This window comes from Nelumbo nucifera, chromosome 1 (genome assembly GCF_055504915.1).
Source record: "Nelumbo nucifera cultivar China Antique chromosome 1, China Antique-T2T, whole genome shotgun sequence".
NCBI classification, from domain to species: Eukaryota; Viridiplantae; Streptophyta; class Magnoliopsida; order Proteales; family Nelumbonaceae; genus Nelumbo; species Nelumbo nucifera.
Genome location: NC_142649.1, coordinates 73803170 through 73820804, shown reverse-complemented (window position 1 = coordinate 73820804; position 17635 = coordinate 73803170). Strand labels below are relative to the sequence as shown.

At 36.2% G+C, this 17635-nt stretch overlaps 2 protein-coding genes across 2 annotated transcripts; both read right to left on the bottom strand.

Annotated features, from left to right (window-relative positions):
- Positions 1-7637: 7637 nt before the first annotated feature.
- Positions 7638-8836, bottom strand: LOC104604992 (protein NDR1-like). Its single transcript, XM_010269586.3, has one exon. The coding sequence runs from the start codon at positions 8508-8510 to the stop codon at positions 7917-7919; it is 594 nt and encodes a 197-aa protein (XP_010267888.1). The 5' UTR covers positions 8511-8836; the 3' UTR covers positions 7638-7916.
- A 3345-nt stretch (positions 8837-12181) lies between these two features.
- On the bottom strand, positions 12182-13345 carry LOC148803435 (NDR1/HIN1-like protein 10). Its single transcript, XM_088896640.1, has one exon. The coding sequence runs from the start codon at positions 13061-13063 to the stop codon at positions 12401-12403; it is 663 nt and encodes a 220-aa protein (XP_088752766.1). The 5' UTR covers positions 13064-13345; the 3' UTR covers positions 12182-12400.
- Between the last annotated feature and the right edge of the window lie 4290 nt (positions 13346-17635).

The window sequence follows — 17635 nt, the reverse complement described above, 5'->3', positions numbered from 1 at the left end:
AATGATTCATGAATATTCATTCCAGTGGTCACAGGAGTAATACCAAGATCAATGCTTATAAAATTATTAGAATTAAATGGCACTTCGCCTTACAATCACCAACAAGAAACGGGTAAGAAATTCAAATATTCCATGCCGATATTTGATGATAAATTCCCAGGAATTTCTCACCAGTTTCTTCTCACCACGACACTTTTTGTGAAACGTGTTGGATACAAGTATAAGAACATGGTTATGTCATTGACAAGAGTCCTCTGGAAGCGTCATTTTTTAGGTTGACGGTGGTCCGTGTACTGGCTTAGTATCGTGGTTGACTTAGGAATCGTTAAGGCAATTGGTTCTATTTCATCCCAAAACTATTATTGGGCCAAAAATAAACGGTTGATTTGGTCAACGATCTGCTGACCCAATTGTCGATTTATCAATTTGAAGAGTGGTTTTTGATATTTTTTATTTTAATTATTTATTTTCAAATTAGAATGGGTTATTCATTTGAATTGAACAGTCGGACTATTACCATTTGACCTAGGAATCAGTGGCCAAAATGGTTCAGTTTTTATACCTTGTTTAGCATTATTCATAAATGTACATTTTATATCTTTTTTTTTTCTTTTTACTTGTAAATTTATACCGTTTAATGAACCCTTTTGGTTTTTGAGGTGGTAATCCTTTATCTATGAAACATACAAGAGAAGGTGTATAAACAAGGTTTCAAATTCTGACATAATATGCCTAATACAATGTGTATCTGTTCGGGTGATGGTTGAGTTGGTCAAGGGTGTCACGTGGCTATCTATGCAGTCACCCCCTTCTCAAGCCACGTTAGTGCTACATGTAAAAGAAGAGTGCAACTAAGGAGAGGTATCCTACACGGACAAGGTAGCGAACTCCGCTAGGGAAGAGGAAGTCTCCTAAAGACCTCAATGGACGCCTTCATCTCAACAACCCCGGGAACCTTACCCATCTAGGACACGACACCCAACTATAAATAGGTATTCCCTGCTTGAGGTAAGGGACCCTTTTTCGGAATTGCACTTTTTGAACACCTCTTTGCACTCTCTTCGGCCCGGACCAACACTATTTCAACATGCTCGGCCTGGCTACATCCTTCTTGATCCTACTGAATTGAGCGTTGGAGTATCTACTCGGGGAACAACTCCTCAGGACTTTGACCTTTCTCTTGGTTGCAGGTCTCGGTGCACGACTTCGTCCATCCACCTCGACCTCGTCGAGTTGGTAGGACTATTTGATTGTTTCCTCTGTTCAAAACACATCGGATCAGACAACATCAGATTGACATCGTATGTGGAAAACGCACAAAAAGTCATTTCCCAAACCCTTTCTGTGCACTAAAAGAAACCATGCCTAAGAACAGATCCAACTGCTTCGGAACTCATTCCCCATCTCAGGGATCCCACTCACTTCATAGCTCCCCACCTCGGGAGCCCCAACATCAGGCAGCAGTTGACTACGCATAGTTCCTAGCCATGCAACAGAAGATCGACCATATCCTAGCCATGATGGAAACATTGAGGAAACTGACCCATGCCTCCCTAAGTTACTCGCCCTGCTACTCAAGTGCCTACTATAGTCGGTCCTTGCACCGATGACCCCAAAAGGTGCCATGCAAACAAGCATAGGGCCCAATATGACCACGAGCGACTACATTCGTCCAGAAGATCTAACTCCCCAGCCTGGCCTTGTGAATGGTGCTTGGAGTAGATCCCATCATTCCACTCGAATGCCAACAAAAGAAAGACTCAACCAATGTCTACAACAGCCACCGATCTTGATAGCAGAATCCAACTTGATCAGAGACTAGCTTCCGATCTCGAAGGGAAAGAGTCCGTAATGTGGTCCCAACCAATAGAGATGCTGAGATCAGAGAACTAAGAGAGCGATTTCCTGATAAATGGATTTGCCCAAATAAATCATTTACCAAAATGAGAACGAACCCAGATTTCCTACTCAACATTCTCTAACCACAGCCTACCGCCTTGAATTGCAGCCACACATCGCCATCTTGTATTTTGAGATGTGCGGCTATTGTGTAATGTGCATAGAGGAAAGTGGGCAGGAAATCCATTTTTGAGTTTGGATCGTCTGTCCCCTAGGGATAGAAATTTTTCTGTCCCGTCCAATACATTTCGAACACGTCATCTTCACCCACTCAATTTGAAACTAACAGAAAATGGATGCTAACGATAGTGTGGACTTCATTCTTTATCAAATTTGTTTAACCCTTCGGACCTCCTCCCTTTTCATTCCATTGTTACCAAATCCTACCGTGAGAGTTCTCTTCTTCTTCCTCCCCTCTCCACCCATCGCCCCTTCACCACCGCCGAGAGTTCTTTTCATTCCATTTGAGCCGTTATAAGTCTTTCTCTCTCTCTTCTTCTCTCTCCCCACCGACACGCTGCGTTGTAACACGAATTGCAACCCTCTCTTGCCACAGCAACCCTCTCAGGTGCTGTACTCTGGCCACTTCAGGAACCCTCCTCGCCGCTGCAACCCTTGCCGGTGCTGTATTCCGGCCAGCTCCGTAACCCTGCCTCACCCCTGCAACTATCATGGTTCTTATTTCACCCCTACAACAGTCTGAAGTGTAATATTGTAAATATGAGATTTTAAATGGTGATTAGAAATTAGTAAACACCGCACCAATCTTTTTAATCAAACATTGCCAATGTTATTTAATTCTACTATAATGATGTGAAGCTGACCAACAATAATTTAATGGATTTCGGGCTTCCAATTCAATTTGTTCCATCTTTGATGAAATTTTTGAATCCATAGAGCATAAATAGATCAAGAACAAGGATGACGAGCACAGATGATATAGCTGAATTTTACATTGATTTTGTGAAAATATACTTGTTCAATTCCCAAATGCATTCACTGAAACGAAAAGGTATATAGTATATACAGAGTTGAGCAAAAGAAAAGCCTATATTATTTATTTACTTTATTTAGGCCTAATCTCTTTTCCTTGGATAATAAGACCAGACATCCAGTGACCACCCTTCACCTCCATGATAGTCATATCCACTTCCCCATCTTCTCCTATGTCGTTAAGTAACTCATCCATCTCTATTTCCACCCATCCATCTTCTCCTCCTAGGGTAATGTGTCTCTTGTTGACCCAGTAACATGGATGACAACAATATGGCAAGGTGAACCTACGGCTATGTACATGGTTGAAAATCACTCCAGTATACAGCTGGTGAGGAAATTAGGGATCCAGATACAAACTTTGGATATCTCCACCTTGGAAAACCTTACAGGCACTTTGTTTGGAGAAAGTTGAGGCCTTTTCTGCTCTTCGCCAATTTGAATACAAGATGTGCTTCGTAAACTGTTTTCGGGGACAACAATCTTGTCTCTGTCTTGCCAATTGCCATGGATTTCGAGCTAGCAACCGTCTAAGGGATCAGCCACATCTGAGAACCTGAAAATTTGAAATTCAGAGGGAGAGAGAGAAAGAAAGAGAGTTGAGTAGTTTAACATGATCTCCAACAGTTGGTAGCAACAGTCTCTGGCGGTCAGTGGCATTGGTGGAACCAGATGTGAGAGAGGAGGAGAAAAAGAAGAGGGAGAAAGACGAGTTCAAGATAGAGGAAGTAGGAAGGAATGAAAGACGAGTTTCATCACTTTTTAGAGTCTAGACTGCTGTTAATTCTCCGTTTGGTTTGTGGGATGGGGATGAGAAAAAAAGGAATATTCTAAAAATATTTTTTTTTCTCTCATTTGTTTTGAGGGAAATGGAGGGATGGGATGTGGGATCCCAAAATCGTGGAATCAGGATCACACCAAAACAGTGCGACCCTAGTGAAAAAATTTGAGAAAACTCAAGAGTGGCAATGAATCAGCAGTGACAACGGCAACGAACCAGTGGCGACAACAACAACAAACCAACGACGGTCCCTTCCCTCTGTCTCTCTCTCTCTCTTCCTCTCTTTCTCTCTTATGCTCTTTCTCTCTTCTTCTCCTTCATTTTCGTTTTTGGGCTCCCCTGTTACCATCGAACCAAATAGTTCATTGCACGGGGCAGAGGAACGACAAAAATCCGTAAAACAAATCTCCCTTTCTTCGAACAGGGGTGGTAGAGGAATGACGATCTCCTCTCCCGATCTATTCTCCTTTCCTCTCTCTCTCTCTCTCTCTCTCCCTCCATCTTCCTCTTCTCTCTTCTCACTCACCTTTTTCTTCTTCCTATTCTTCCCGTCTTCCTCCCCATTTCATTTCTTTCTTTCTTTGATCGCCGTTGCAACTCTTGGCTGCGGCGATGCACTCCTATCCTGATATGCTCTCCTGATCTCCTTTCTCCTCTCCCGATCTCCTCGCCTGATCTGCTTTCTCACTAGTGGCGATTCGACGAATAACTAGGTTGTGGTGGTAGTTTTCCTACTATTTTCCCATATGTAAAACCAAACAATGTAAAGTTCAATTTTTACATCTTCCCATCCCATCCCACCCAAATCTTCCCACAAACCAAATGGAGCCTAAATGTTTGGACTTTGGTAATTTCAAATATAGAAAGATCTATGACGTGTTCAAAATGTATTGGATGGGGCAAAAAATTTTCTGTCCCTAGGGGACAGATGATTCGAACTCGTCCGATGCAAGTACTAAAGAAATTATCTCATGGAAAAAATACTAAAGTAATTAGAGAGAAAAAAGCAAAAAACTAAGTCATTTTATTTGGTTATACATGTCTTGCCACATTGTATAATGTGATCACTAATGAGACCCATTGTTTTCAACCCACCATTTAGTCAGTCGGTTAAACTGTTAAAACTATCACCCAGCTATGATTTTGGGTCCCATTCTGTTGAAGCCCATTGTTCAGTCAAAAAACATTGACATGGTAAAAAACCGTTTGACCCAAGTGGTTCAACAGTTGACTTGTTCTACCTTGTCATTGGGTTGCAGGTTACACACAATGTATGTGCATACTTTCAGAGACCAAAATTTTGCACTCCAATGTCTAATTGGGGTGTTTTTTTTTTTTATTTTGAGTAATTTTTCAAGATCTATGCATCCCAAGACACCATTGCCCCGCTATTTTTGCAAAAAAAACCCCTTTTTTTGTCCTTAAATCATAATTTTTAATATTTTTATAAATAAAAAATATAAAACTGAATTAAAAAATATAAATTAAATATAAAATAATGCATGTATTATATATAAAACACAATTATACATTATTTATTAATAAAATATCTCCGGGTCGATTTTTAAAATATGCCAAGTCGTCTTGGTCGTCAATTGTGCAGTTCTTCTGATTTTGTATCTCATGCTCTAAACTTGGGTAGTCAGAACTCCATACTCCAGTTTTTTTATTTGGATGAATGTAATTGCCTTCTAGTTAGCGGGAGACCCGGTAGTTCCTTTCTCAATTCTTGAGAGTAAAAGTTTAACTCTCACCTTAGCATGCTTTAGGTATTCCATTGATAGAATTCAACAGGTTAGATTTGAGTTTGAGGTATGTGCATGTATATTTCCTACTTTTTGAGTAAGGTATTTAGATATGTTTCCAAGTTTGAGTGAGTAGGGGAGGCCATGAGCTGAACTCTTTACGAGTTATTCGAGTTTGACTCGTGAAAAGTTTGATTCAGTTCGGTTTTAATCGAGTTTCGAGCTGAGCTTGAATCCGATTTATAAGTTCGATTAATAAACAAGCCGAGCTCGAATATATCTATATATATAATTATAAAAAATAATATATAATAAAAATATTATAATTCTTATTTATTTTTATTTTTATAATTTTTTTTTTAAATCGAGTTTGAACTAAACCGAACTTAAGCTCAAGCCTCATACTTTCTAAGCGAGCCGAGCTCGTACTTCATACTATTCAGTTTGGCTTGGCTCGCCACCCCTAAGAGTGAGTAAGATTATAAATGCCCGGAAAAAACAGAATAAAAGATGACACGCATACATATTAGCATCGTTAGCTCTGATGTGGCGTTGAAGTTCGTCTGAATATGAGGTGAGGGATCAAACCCATGCCACTGTAGGCTTTCCGTGATAAGGTCAATAGAGCTCACATGCACCCTGCTTTATCCCCACCGTTCAATCCCTTGTGCACACAAAAAAAAGTAGGTATTTTCTAAAACGAATGATTTTGTTTTGGGCAAAAGAATTTAAACCTCCCTTGAGGTTTCGGATAAATACTTATACCTCCCCTCTATTTTCTCATACGACTTAAACCTCCCTTGTAATAAAACGCCGTTAAATTTGATGAAATAGATGAAAAGGGTTTTTCACCCATTATCATTTTTCAATTTTTCAAAGGGAACCAATTAAAAGCTGTATTCTTTTTGAGGCCACGGTAAGGCTTGTTCAAATTAACCACGGAATGAATAGAGAATACAATTCCTTGGCCATATTGTTTTGAACAGTGTAGTGACAGAATCAGTTTAGAGAGAGAAAGAGACAAACAGGGAGGAAGAGAACCTCCTATCGTACTGCCTAAAGAAAAAAAAGGCTAAAGCAAATGAAGAAGCATAAACATCCATCTATTTTATGGACAAATATAATCAGAGAACTTCCCCTGTTGGTTTCATCGATCTCAAAATGATAAACTTGTGGGATTCAAAATATCCTCGAGAAGATGATGCGTCTGAGTTGAAACGCGCTATCATAATTTGCCTGTATATCTAAATATTTGTTTTCTTTACCCTTGCCTATAGTAGTATTTCCCTGCAATTACGAATTTGTCTAGCATAAGCTCGCGTAGTTATGGATGGTAGAAAGTCTTTTTCAGCTTAGAGAAGAAAAAACCACCACAGAAAATAAGTGTTGACTATTTTAAGGAGTTAATTACCATAGATGTGTCGCTTTAACGAAACAACTACTGATGATCTACATTGTTAGACATGATACGAAATGCAACAAAAGGATCTCGAGGGATTTGTGAGGGAAACCTCGAGAAATTCATGAGAGAGATGATAGAATTAATATCGGCAAAGTTGGGTTTTTAGAAAAATTTCACCCACACCCATATGCTATTTTCAAATGGATTTTGAAAGATTGCTAACGGAGAGGAGATTTTTGTCCTATAATATCACAAAATAAGGGAGGTCACAGTCCATTTTAAAATAAAAAGGGAGGTTTCAGAAACTTTAAGGAATGTTCAAGTCTTTTAACAAAAAAACAAAAGTAACTGTTACATCAGCAAAAACAAACCAATTTACATTATCAAATTAACAACCCCTAATCGCTATGTTTGGTTTGAAGGAAAAGGTAAAAAAACCTATACAGGTTTATAAAGGTTTCTTACCTTTCCCTTCCTTTCCTTAATTTTCCCTCAAACCAAAACACAGCTTAAGTGATTACCAATAGCCTCAATTCCAACTCATATAGCTAAATGAAACCTGAGTTTCTCTCTCTCTCTCTTCTCCCATTGAGTGTTCAGTTTTAAATTAGTGGTAGAGCCTAAGAATTCTCAATTTTAGATATTGGGAACATTGGGAATGCTAACTACACGGGATTTGATCAATCCGTATTCATACTATTATTAGTTGAATTGGGTTTCATTGAGTCTGAGAGTTTGGGTGCCCTAAAGGCTTCTGAGCAGCTTATTTTAATGAAGCATCAAATATGACCATTTCCCACATAAAGTTTATTTGTGCATGATTTCAGGAATATATATTAACATAATAGCTCCTATGAAGTTTGGAACATTTGTAATTGTGAAGTGTGTAACAAAAAGGTTTCTAACTTTCTACTTCTTCCAACCCAAGTAACGAATTTACAGATAAATTGGCACTCCAACCAGCTGCCAGGAAGAGGGAAAAAACAAATCAACAGAAACAATTCTGCTAGTATAGTGCTTATTTGGTAGCTGGGATGATCAAAACTTACATCATATTCAAAGGGAAGAAGAAGAAGAACCAATTAAATAGTAATATCTAAGATTGATATTGATGTAAGCTGTAGCTCTTTCTTAGTTTCCATTTCCTAGACACATGTTGTAACTTTATTTTCTTCTTCCCCGCAATCTTTCCGTCCGAACCGACTGGAATACGCCCTTGCAACTGCATCCCATGAGGCTTAGTCTTCCCAGTCCATGACTTAAACCTAATTCTAGTCGCCAACCCCAGCCTCGTCTCTGCTGTTGCATTCGATATCGCCGTGAAAATCTTTTTCAGAAACCGACCATCGGCGTTAATACTTTGGCTGATTTTCTTGGTCTTACCCTTGCCTTGATAGAAATCAGGGAGGAACGTTTCTCCGAGGATATCGTCGTTGTAGTACAATGTCATGTTGATGCCGTTGTAGTAGATGCCGTAGCCGTTGTTAGGGTTCTCAATTTCCAGGTCGAAGGAGATGGCTGAATTCTGAGCATCACCTGGGTCGACTGGAGACGTGGCCGGGAGGCTGAAACTGATGACGGTGTAGGTGAGGTTCTTGGGACGTAAGGCTAGCCACAGGACAAGGGCGAGGAGGCCCGACAGGACCACGACTTGGATAAGCCAGAGACGAAAACTGTTGGTCTCACACATTGTGTGGAAGATGGAAGATGTAGCAGTGAGTCAATCTATGGAGAATATTTAACTGAATTAGTATGATATGATAATATGGGTTGGGTTGGGTTGGAAGTTGGAAGTTGGAGCTCTCAGCTCTGCATTATTAATGAGAAAGAAATGAGTAAAGGTAAATAGTTTGGGTTGAGGGAGGGCAGTTGGTTGCTAGAAAAAGACGAAGGGATTCTTTTTAGTGGAAGAGGGAAACAGGATTCTATTCCTCTTTGGTTGAGAAGTGTTGTTAAAAGATGCTTTTCTTCTTGGGCTTTATTCTTGTTGCTTCTTACTAGGGGAATGCATGGGATTTTGGTCGTGATTATGAAGCCTGGAGTGGAGATTGCAAATTTGCAATTAGACAGAACAGCTAGCGCTTGATTAGTATATCTGATCCGTTCCAGACTCCTTTCCTGCCCAGCTAGCAGTTTTTAATTTGGATCACGTATGGAATAGCTTCCGTTAACAGAGAACACACTTCACGGGGGAGGGTTGTAAAGGGGTGCTGGTGTGGGCTGTGGGGACAGAGCAGGGTGAAGTGAACGATGAGGTCCATTGGCCTTACCACGGAAAGCTTGCCTCAACTATATATGGACATCTCAATATTTACAAGACACTGAACGACCATCTCAACCACTGTTTTTGAGCCACTATTTGTTGCAAATACAAAATATTATACATACAAGGTTTTGTACTGTATATATATTAATTTGTATTATTACTCTTCCCAAACTGAACTTTAAAGCAAGTATTGAGGGGTGGCTAAGCATGTTGTGGTGTTTTCCAAACCAAATGCCACCCATTATCATTCCTAGGTAGGCAAATACATGATAATAGAATCATTGTTCAGGCCATGAGAAAGTTGAAACATAAAACAGGGAGCTTCATGTTCAGGCCATGAGAAATTGTCTAAAGCCTATGGACAGAGTTGAATTTTTTTATGGACTTTAGAACTCAGAGGTTTGTCATCAGTCATACAATTTTGTAACTTGATCCCGTTGCTGCATTACCATGATCATGACCTCTTACAATCTTTTAAACAGGCCAGAGGTCTCCGATAGGCCGGGATGCCCTCTTTCCATTAAGAATGACTGATCAGTCCATGTCAGAATTTTTTAGCCCCACCATACAGGGGAATGAATTCTGACTGCGAATTGATGCTAAATTCACAGACAGGATGCGGTTTAGGGGGGGGGGCTACTAGTAAACTATAGGAATTGTCATTCAAAATTCTGCATTGGATTACAGTATAATTAACCCAAAAATCAACCACCTTGTTGACGATCCCACCTATTTTATGTCTAGTACTGTTTGCCTGTTGATCGATCTCTATTTGCAATAAGATTGATGTAGTGACACATGATCATTTTTGGTGGGGTTTTAGGACTGGTTTGGAAGCACCTAACAAGAAGTAAAGGTTTTTGGAGGGATGGGATTTTGCAATGCTCTTACTAAGAATAAAATTCTCATTTTAAATCTTTGTTGGAGATTTTCAACAAGCAAGGTCCCTTGGCGAATATTATAATTACATAGCCGATTGCAGGAGATTGTTGGGTGTCTAGCTTATCTCAAATCTTAATACCTTACGTTCCTAATACAGGTAAGTAGGTAACAGGGTTGCACAAACTATTGCAAAGCATGCTTGTATTGTAATATCTCAAAATCTTATACGTGCAGGTCTTTATTTCACAGACTTGAAGGAATGATCTATCTACGGGCTTTGTTTCAAAAAAAAAAAAAAAGAAAAATAGTGATATAAATAGGACTGTTAATGGGGGCTCAAGAATCTGAACACCCATCTATCATCTAATATAATAATTTTATAATATCAACATGTTGTATTTATATTAATTTATTATATATTAAGGAGAGTCGGATTAAATCCAAATCTGATCCGAGATCCTCAAATCTAATTGGATTGGATAGGGTTATTGCTGAATCCGATCCGATTACAGCCCTAGGTATAAGGCTTATTTTGGTTGGTTGCGATTTGTGTGCTTAGGTCCATAAGACCCCTAACCTGAAATATTAGATTGATAATTGAAAATGACTAACAACAAAATAATGACAAAGAAAGGATAAACAAAACTAGAAAAGTTGTTTTCAGTAGACTCATGCAACATTATCTGTTGTTCCCTTTCTTTTGGAGTCTGATTTAGTCTTATTTTCCCTTTTCTTTTCTCCACGGGTGTAATTTGCCTTAGGTCTTTGTACAAGCAGCTACATGTCTTATCTAAGTGAGCCAGTTGGCACCTCAAAAAATGAAACACATATTTATAAATAGGGAGAATGATGGTTCAGCCCAGGATTAGAATTTTTAGACCCAAAGTACAGTTGGAATACGTGCTTGGAATTGATGTTAATTTATAGGTTGATATTAGTGTATAGAGTGAGGATATTTGATATTTTGAATTTTTATAGGTCTGATTGAACCTATCCCTACTTTTCGGTTTATAAATATCCAAATTAACTGCACTTGATGACTGTATTAGAGTAATTTGGATTAGTGGAACACAGTAGCTGTAGAACCAATGGTAATATTCCACATTAGTAAAAAAATACATGAAGCCCATAGTGAGAGGTTGAATAACTTGAAGTCCTATATATTTGACTGACAGCCTACTAAACAGCTATCGAGTTGGACCATCAAGTGCTTATGCCTCACGAATTTGGATTCGCTCCTCTTAAAGTGCACCTTACATCAACAGCCCTATGGCACCCTGTATTAAAAACATCTCCTAAGAATAACATAAAGTACAGGAGAAGTTCCCAATGTATAGCTTGGAGGTGTTGTGACGTTGGTGTAAGGAGTGCTAGGGTCATATCCGGACTCATGCCCCACAACCACTTAAATTCTCACGTGGGGACATTTTTGCTAGTTAACAGCCCTTACATAACCATCAAGTGCACTAATCCGAATTGCCCCTTCACAATGCAATAATTATAAAATTATATTGCAGAAGAAAACAAAAATTATAATTATTGTATTATACTAAAGCTAAAGCGATGTTAAATGTGCATAAAATAAATTTTATACAAAAAAGGATTTTTATTTACATAAAATTAATAAATATATTTTTTAATTATAAAACTATCATGTAATTTCTAAGCACTCAATGCATTCATTCTTTCACTATGTATAAATAGAAAGCCAGACAGAAAAAATAGAATAAAAAATTAAATTGAAATTACATTTTTACATGTTAAACAAAGTTTTCATTTATTCAAAATATTTTTACTTGATTTGTTTGTAAAATTGAAAATAATAATAAAATTATTTATTGACAATTAAATACCACATCAGTGAATAAATATATAACTATTGAGGGAAATATTAAAATAAAGCTTTCTCAATGATAAGCGTGTAAATAAATTAAGACCAGCTTTTGCAAGTTTTTATGTATTTGAATCAGTATAATGGGCTAAATGCTAAAGTAAAGTGATGCCTATATTGCAACGTTTATTAAAAAAATGCCCACAATTCCAAATATCGCCTTAATTTGCCAGAAAAATATTAAAAGATACATTTGTTTTGAAAAAGCAGATACACAGATTTTCACACCTCTTTAAGTGTTCGAATTTGTTATTCTCCATGGCTTGCCAAGTTGCCATCCGAATCGACCCGCATGTTTGTATGAAATTCCTTTCTGTAAAGCTTCTTCTCGGAATTAGTTTAAGCTTTGACGATTTAAAGATTCTTGTATTAAGGGGAGACTGGGAGAGAGATACCATGGGTGATGACTGATGGGTGCGGAAGGTCGGTTCGTACCTCACACGCCAATACAAGACTTTTTACAGTAGTCATAACCCGAAGGGGTACCCGAAACCACAACCATGTTGAAAATATATCAGACATGGAAAGAAAGAAACCAAATTTATCTGAAATAAAGCAAGCATCTCTTATCCTTGGAGGACGGCAAGATCAGACCATCCTGGCCCACCGCAACGTCACAATTGGCGTTCATCCTATGGTGCCTAGTCTCCCACGTGGCAACCTTGAACCGGATCGTGGACCTTAATTCCAAGCGGAAAGCTATCATCCTAGTGACTCGATCAGCCATTAACTCCTTCCACCCATTCCCACCATTGACACTCAACGTGGGCGCTGTCAAATTGCCATGGATCCACGTCGTGTTCTTGGGCGGTTCATAGAACGGAAACAGAACCGGCGTTCTACCGATGCGGCGACCCCTGTTGTAAACCCATACATCCGTGGAGTCGAAGTATATCCCGATATTCTGGTTGGGGTTCCGTATCGTTACGACAAACGATATTTCAACATTCTCAGAGCCGTTTTGTTCAGAGAGACCCGGTACCGAGAACTGTTCAACGTGGAGCCTGGGTCGGTGGGGACGCAGGCTAATCCAGAGAATGAAAGCCAAGATTCCTAAGATGAGGATAAGACCCAGTAAGATGGTACAAAGTAGCTTACTAAGGCGGGCGGAGAAGCTGCCGCGGAGTGTCGAACTGAAGGGACGCTTTGATGGACGGTTTTGCTGCGGGGGGATATGGATTGGTATGTCGTGGTAGTTTGACATTTTCCGACGAGAAATATGAGATTTTTCCGGCGATGGGTGTGGGCAAAGTACTTGGCAGGGGTGTTTATGTAGGAGGTAAGGAGGAGTTGGTGAAAAGATGTTTAAGAACCGTGGGTTACTTGTGTAGAGCAAGGAAAGAATAATCAATCTCTCCTACTGCAGATTGCGTATATGTTAGATTTTCTTTTAAGAAAAAATTTTAATGTTTTATTAAAAAGCCAAAAATTGCTTCGAGTGGTCTTTCCATTGCCTGTGGAAGATACAATTTTAATGGATACAAGTTAAAGAGAATGATTCAAATTGAGTGCTTGCTTTGCTTGTCGTGTAGTTTATTTGCCATGTCTGGTTTCATCTCAATGTGCGCCAATGTATGTTTCTTTCCCCTTTCGGGAAACATTTGGCTCCTAAATCGTCCCATATTTTGATTTTATGGTTGTCTTTGGGTTCAAAGGATTTAGGATTTAGAATTTTTTTAGGGGTCAATTTGGAAAGAATATAAATATAAATATGTATAGTACAAATATATAAAATAATATCAACTACAAGATTTTGCACTTTAAATAATTATATTTATACTAGTGGGGCTGTGCGATGCACTAGATGGGGCATTCCTCATTGTCTCTCTCCCCCATAAGTCAAGGCATTCAATTCCAACCTTTCTCCGACCTTAGTGGTGGCGGATTCAGGGTGAGGCACCTATTCTATAAAAAAAGTTAATTTATTGGTATTTTATAAATAGGATTATAGAAATTTGGGGTATTTTAATAATTGGATTATGACAATTTAGGAGTATTTTATAAATGAAATTATGTGACCCTAGGATTATAAGAATATGAGGAAAATTTAGAGATATTTTAAAATTCAATATTAAATCTATAGATATTTTACTAATTTACCAGTTGGTTAGGGGAATTATATGTAAATCCCATCCCTAATTTGGGGTAAAAATATATTCCATGTCTGCACCCTGTTTCTGCCCCGTCCTTGTTTAAGATTTAGAAAACTTGCTCCATTTGGGGTGGGGCAGGGCAGGGTAGGGCCCCAGTTTTATAGGGAAATTACTATCCCTACAATTCTAATAATTTTTTTGTAACTAATTAACTAACAGTAAATTAAATAACAATAAATTACAATAATTTATGATAATTTCCAAAAAATTATTGAAATTTCTATTGATTAGTAATAATGTATAGGAAATTAATTATTTATAATAACAATAAATTAATGTAAATTATTACTTTTTAAGCCTAAATTATTTACTATTAATCAAATTAAATGCAATTATAGTAAATTAATGTAATTATGGTAAATTACATTATTTTTAATTAAAAGTAAACCATTTGTTGTTGATTAATGAAAAACTAGGTATGCTCGAAGTCAACCAAGATGTCCAGATCAGTGTGGATAGACTTAATAATTTTTCTAAATTATTTAATAATTATTTATTAAAATAATAATAATGGATTGTTATTTAAATAAATATGAAACAATTTCTAACAGATTAGGCCATGTTTGGTTCAATTCTCATTCTTTCTCATTCTTACCCAAGATGAAATTCTAAAATAGACATGAATGGGTAAAAAATAAAAATAGACAAACTGAGAAAATATTGCAAAGAACCAAACACTTTTTTCCTAAATATGAATTCTTTTCAAATTGATAAGTGTCCTATGTTGCTCATTTTCATCTTCATTTGTAAAAGTGCTTTTATAAAAGTACTTCCGTAAAAGTACTTCTGTAAAGGCTCATTTATAAAAAAGTACTTTCGTAAAAGAACTTTCATATAAGTGCTTTTATAAAAGTACTTTTATAAAAGTGTTTTTTTTATCATTTTTTTTGTAAAAGTGCTTTAGTAAAGTACTTTTATGAAAGTATTTTCATAAAAGTGTTTTTATTAAAGTGCTTTTACAAAAGTACTTTTATAAAAATACTTTCATAAATGTGTTTTAATGAAAGTGCTTTCGTAAAAGTATTTTACTTTTACAAAAGTACTTTTCACAAATTTACTTTTATAATAGTGCTTTTGTGTAAAAGTACTTTTATAAAAGTGCTTTCATGAAAGTAAACATATATGACAGTAGTTTTATAGGCAGAGCTTCATCAAAGAATGAAAATGAGCAAGATGGGGCATGATTATTTCTTATGTTACATGCTACTCAATTTTTGTTCTATGGGGCTGATTTTCCATTCTAAAATGAATGTGGCCCATGGCAAGAATTTTGTAACCAAACACTCTAATGTTATTCATTATTGCCCATTTTTGCCTAGAATGAGCAAAAATTAAAAGAATGAGACTTAGAGCAGTGAAACAAACATGGCCTTAATTTCCTAATTTAATTTTCCTAAATTTTTTAATAATTATTTAGTTGATTAATAATAATGGATTATTATTTAAATAGTTTTAGAGAATATTCTTTTCATAGATTAATTTCTTAATTTTTAATTACTTATTTAACAAATAATTGTGGATTATTTGTTAAAGAGTTTCCCTAAATTATTTGATAATTGCTAACTATAATTATTGATTTTATAGAAGTTAGTAAATTATGCTAATTAGTAATATCTTTTATCAATATATTATTATTGTCAAAATTTAATGAAAATTTATTAAATTACAAATTTTAATGTAAATTATGCTAAATGTTGAAATTTTGAACATTTATTAATAACAAAAAATTATTAAATAATGGATTGTTTATTAATTTTTTAGTAGATTATTAAATTATTTAATATTTGTTAAATAATGTATTGTTTCTGAAATAATTATTTCATAATTTTTGGTAGAATATTTTTTCAGAAATTTTTAATAATTTTCATAACTAATGGATTGTTTAACAATAGTTTATTATTTAAGAATTCATTATTTAACAATAATGGAAAATGCCATGAATATATAGGAAACATTGAATTCCCCTCTCTTTAATTTGCTTGAAATCACATGTATAGATATAAATATTGTTTGATTTGAAAAACAAAATCTTAATAAATTATGACCCTATTTTGAAGGGAAGGTGGAGAGAATAGAGGGGAATTAGAGATAGAAGTGAAGGAAAAGATAAAACATATATTGAGCTAATTAAGGAGAGAAGTTAGGTTGTTATAGAAAGTGAGAGGCGTGAGTTGTGGGGAGAGAGAGAGAGAACCCAATGAGAAGGGAGAGGAATGAAGAGATAAGGTGCTCAGATGGCAAATTGAGAGTGGTAGGAAAGGGGGAGAGGAGAGAGAGTCAAGGAAAATGCAGGATTGGGGGGTAATGGAGCAAGAGAAACAAGGTGATGTAGACCACCTTGCTATATATATAGATAGACTCCTTCCAAATTGAACCTAGACTTGTTCATGGGTCGGGTAGCCCGATGGCCCGGCCCAGCCTGCACCCCGGTCGGGCTTGGTCATGTAATTAGGCCCACGGGCCTAACACAGTAAGCCCGATTGTGTTACGGGCTGGGCTCGGGATTTGTCAAAAAAGCCCGGCCCGACTCAGCATTATATATTTTTTAAAATACATAATATGTATTTTATATATTATATAAAATATATAAATAATATAATATTTATTGAAATATGTATATACTTATAATTTAATATACATTTTTTTATTTTTTTTTCTTTATAATTTCTCTCTCACTCACTCTCTCTCTCTATTCAGTCGCTTCAGCCGTAGTAACAACATGGGATAAATTTCGGGCTCGGGCCCAGGCCTGGGTTTCGGGCTTTTTATGAGGGCTGGGCTTGGGCTCAAGTTGTAGGCCCGATGGTCGGACTGGACTCGGGCTTGAGCCTTAGAAAAATCTGTTAATACAAAGTGAAAGCCCGGCCTGAACCATGAACAGGTTTAACTGAGCCTATATTAATTGGATATAAAATTTAAGGTTTAGAAATGGGAATGAGAACTATTCCATGAGTCACTTCCGCTAATTCCAAGATGGTTAGTTTAGGTGGACTTGATTTTATGGTTTTAGCGCTGCACTAAAACAACCTCGTAGCGATAGTTTTATAGTTTCTTTGTTGTGCTAGCGACAAAACTGAGCTGACCAAACTAATTATATGTGTTTTCATTCTAAGGGTCGTTTGGTTTTAGGAATAGGTGCCTGGAATCGAAATTAAAGCCTGCTATTTTTTTTTGACAAGAATGACATTTGATTCCTATTCTTGGGAGAATGAGATTCCCATTCAAGAATATGTCAAAAGAATTCATGAGAAAAACCACCCAAATCCTAATATTAATAAAATAATAAATTATTATTAGATTAATAATAAGATAGTAATACTATATTGATAATAAAATAATAAATTATTAATAAAATAGTAATAAGACAATAGTACTATAGTAAAATATTGATAAAATATAATTAAAGTAATAACAATACTATAATAAAATATTAATAAATTAATGATAAATACTATGATATTAATTATTAAATACTAATAAAATTATAATAAAAATAAAAATATTATTCATTAAATAATAATAATTAAATAGAAATAAAATATTAATATAATATAATTAAAGTACTATTAAAATAATAACTGTATATTCATAAAATATCAATCAAGTAATAATAAAATAATAAA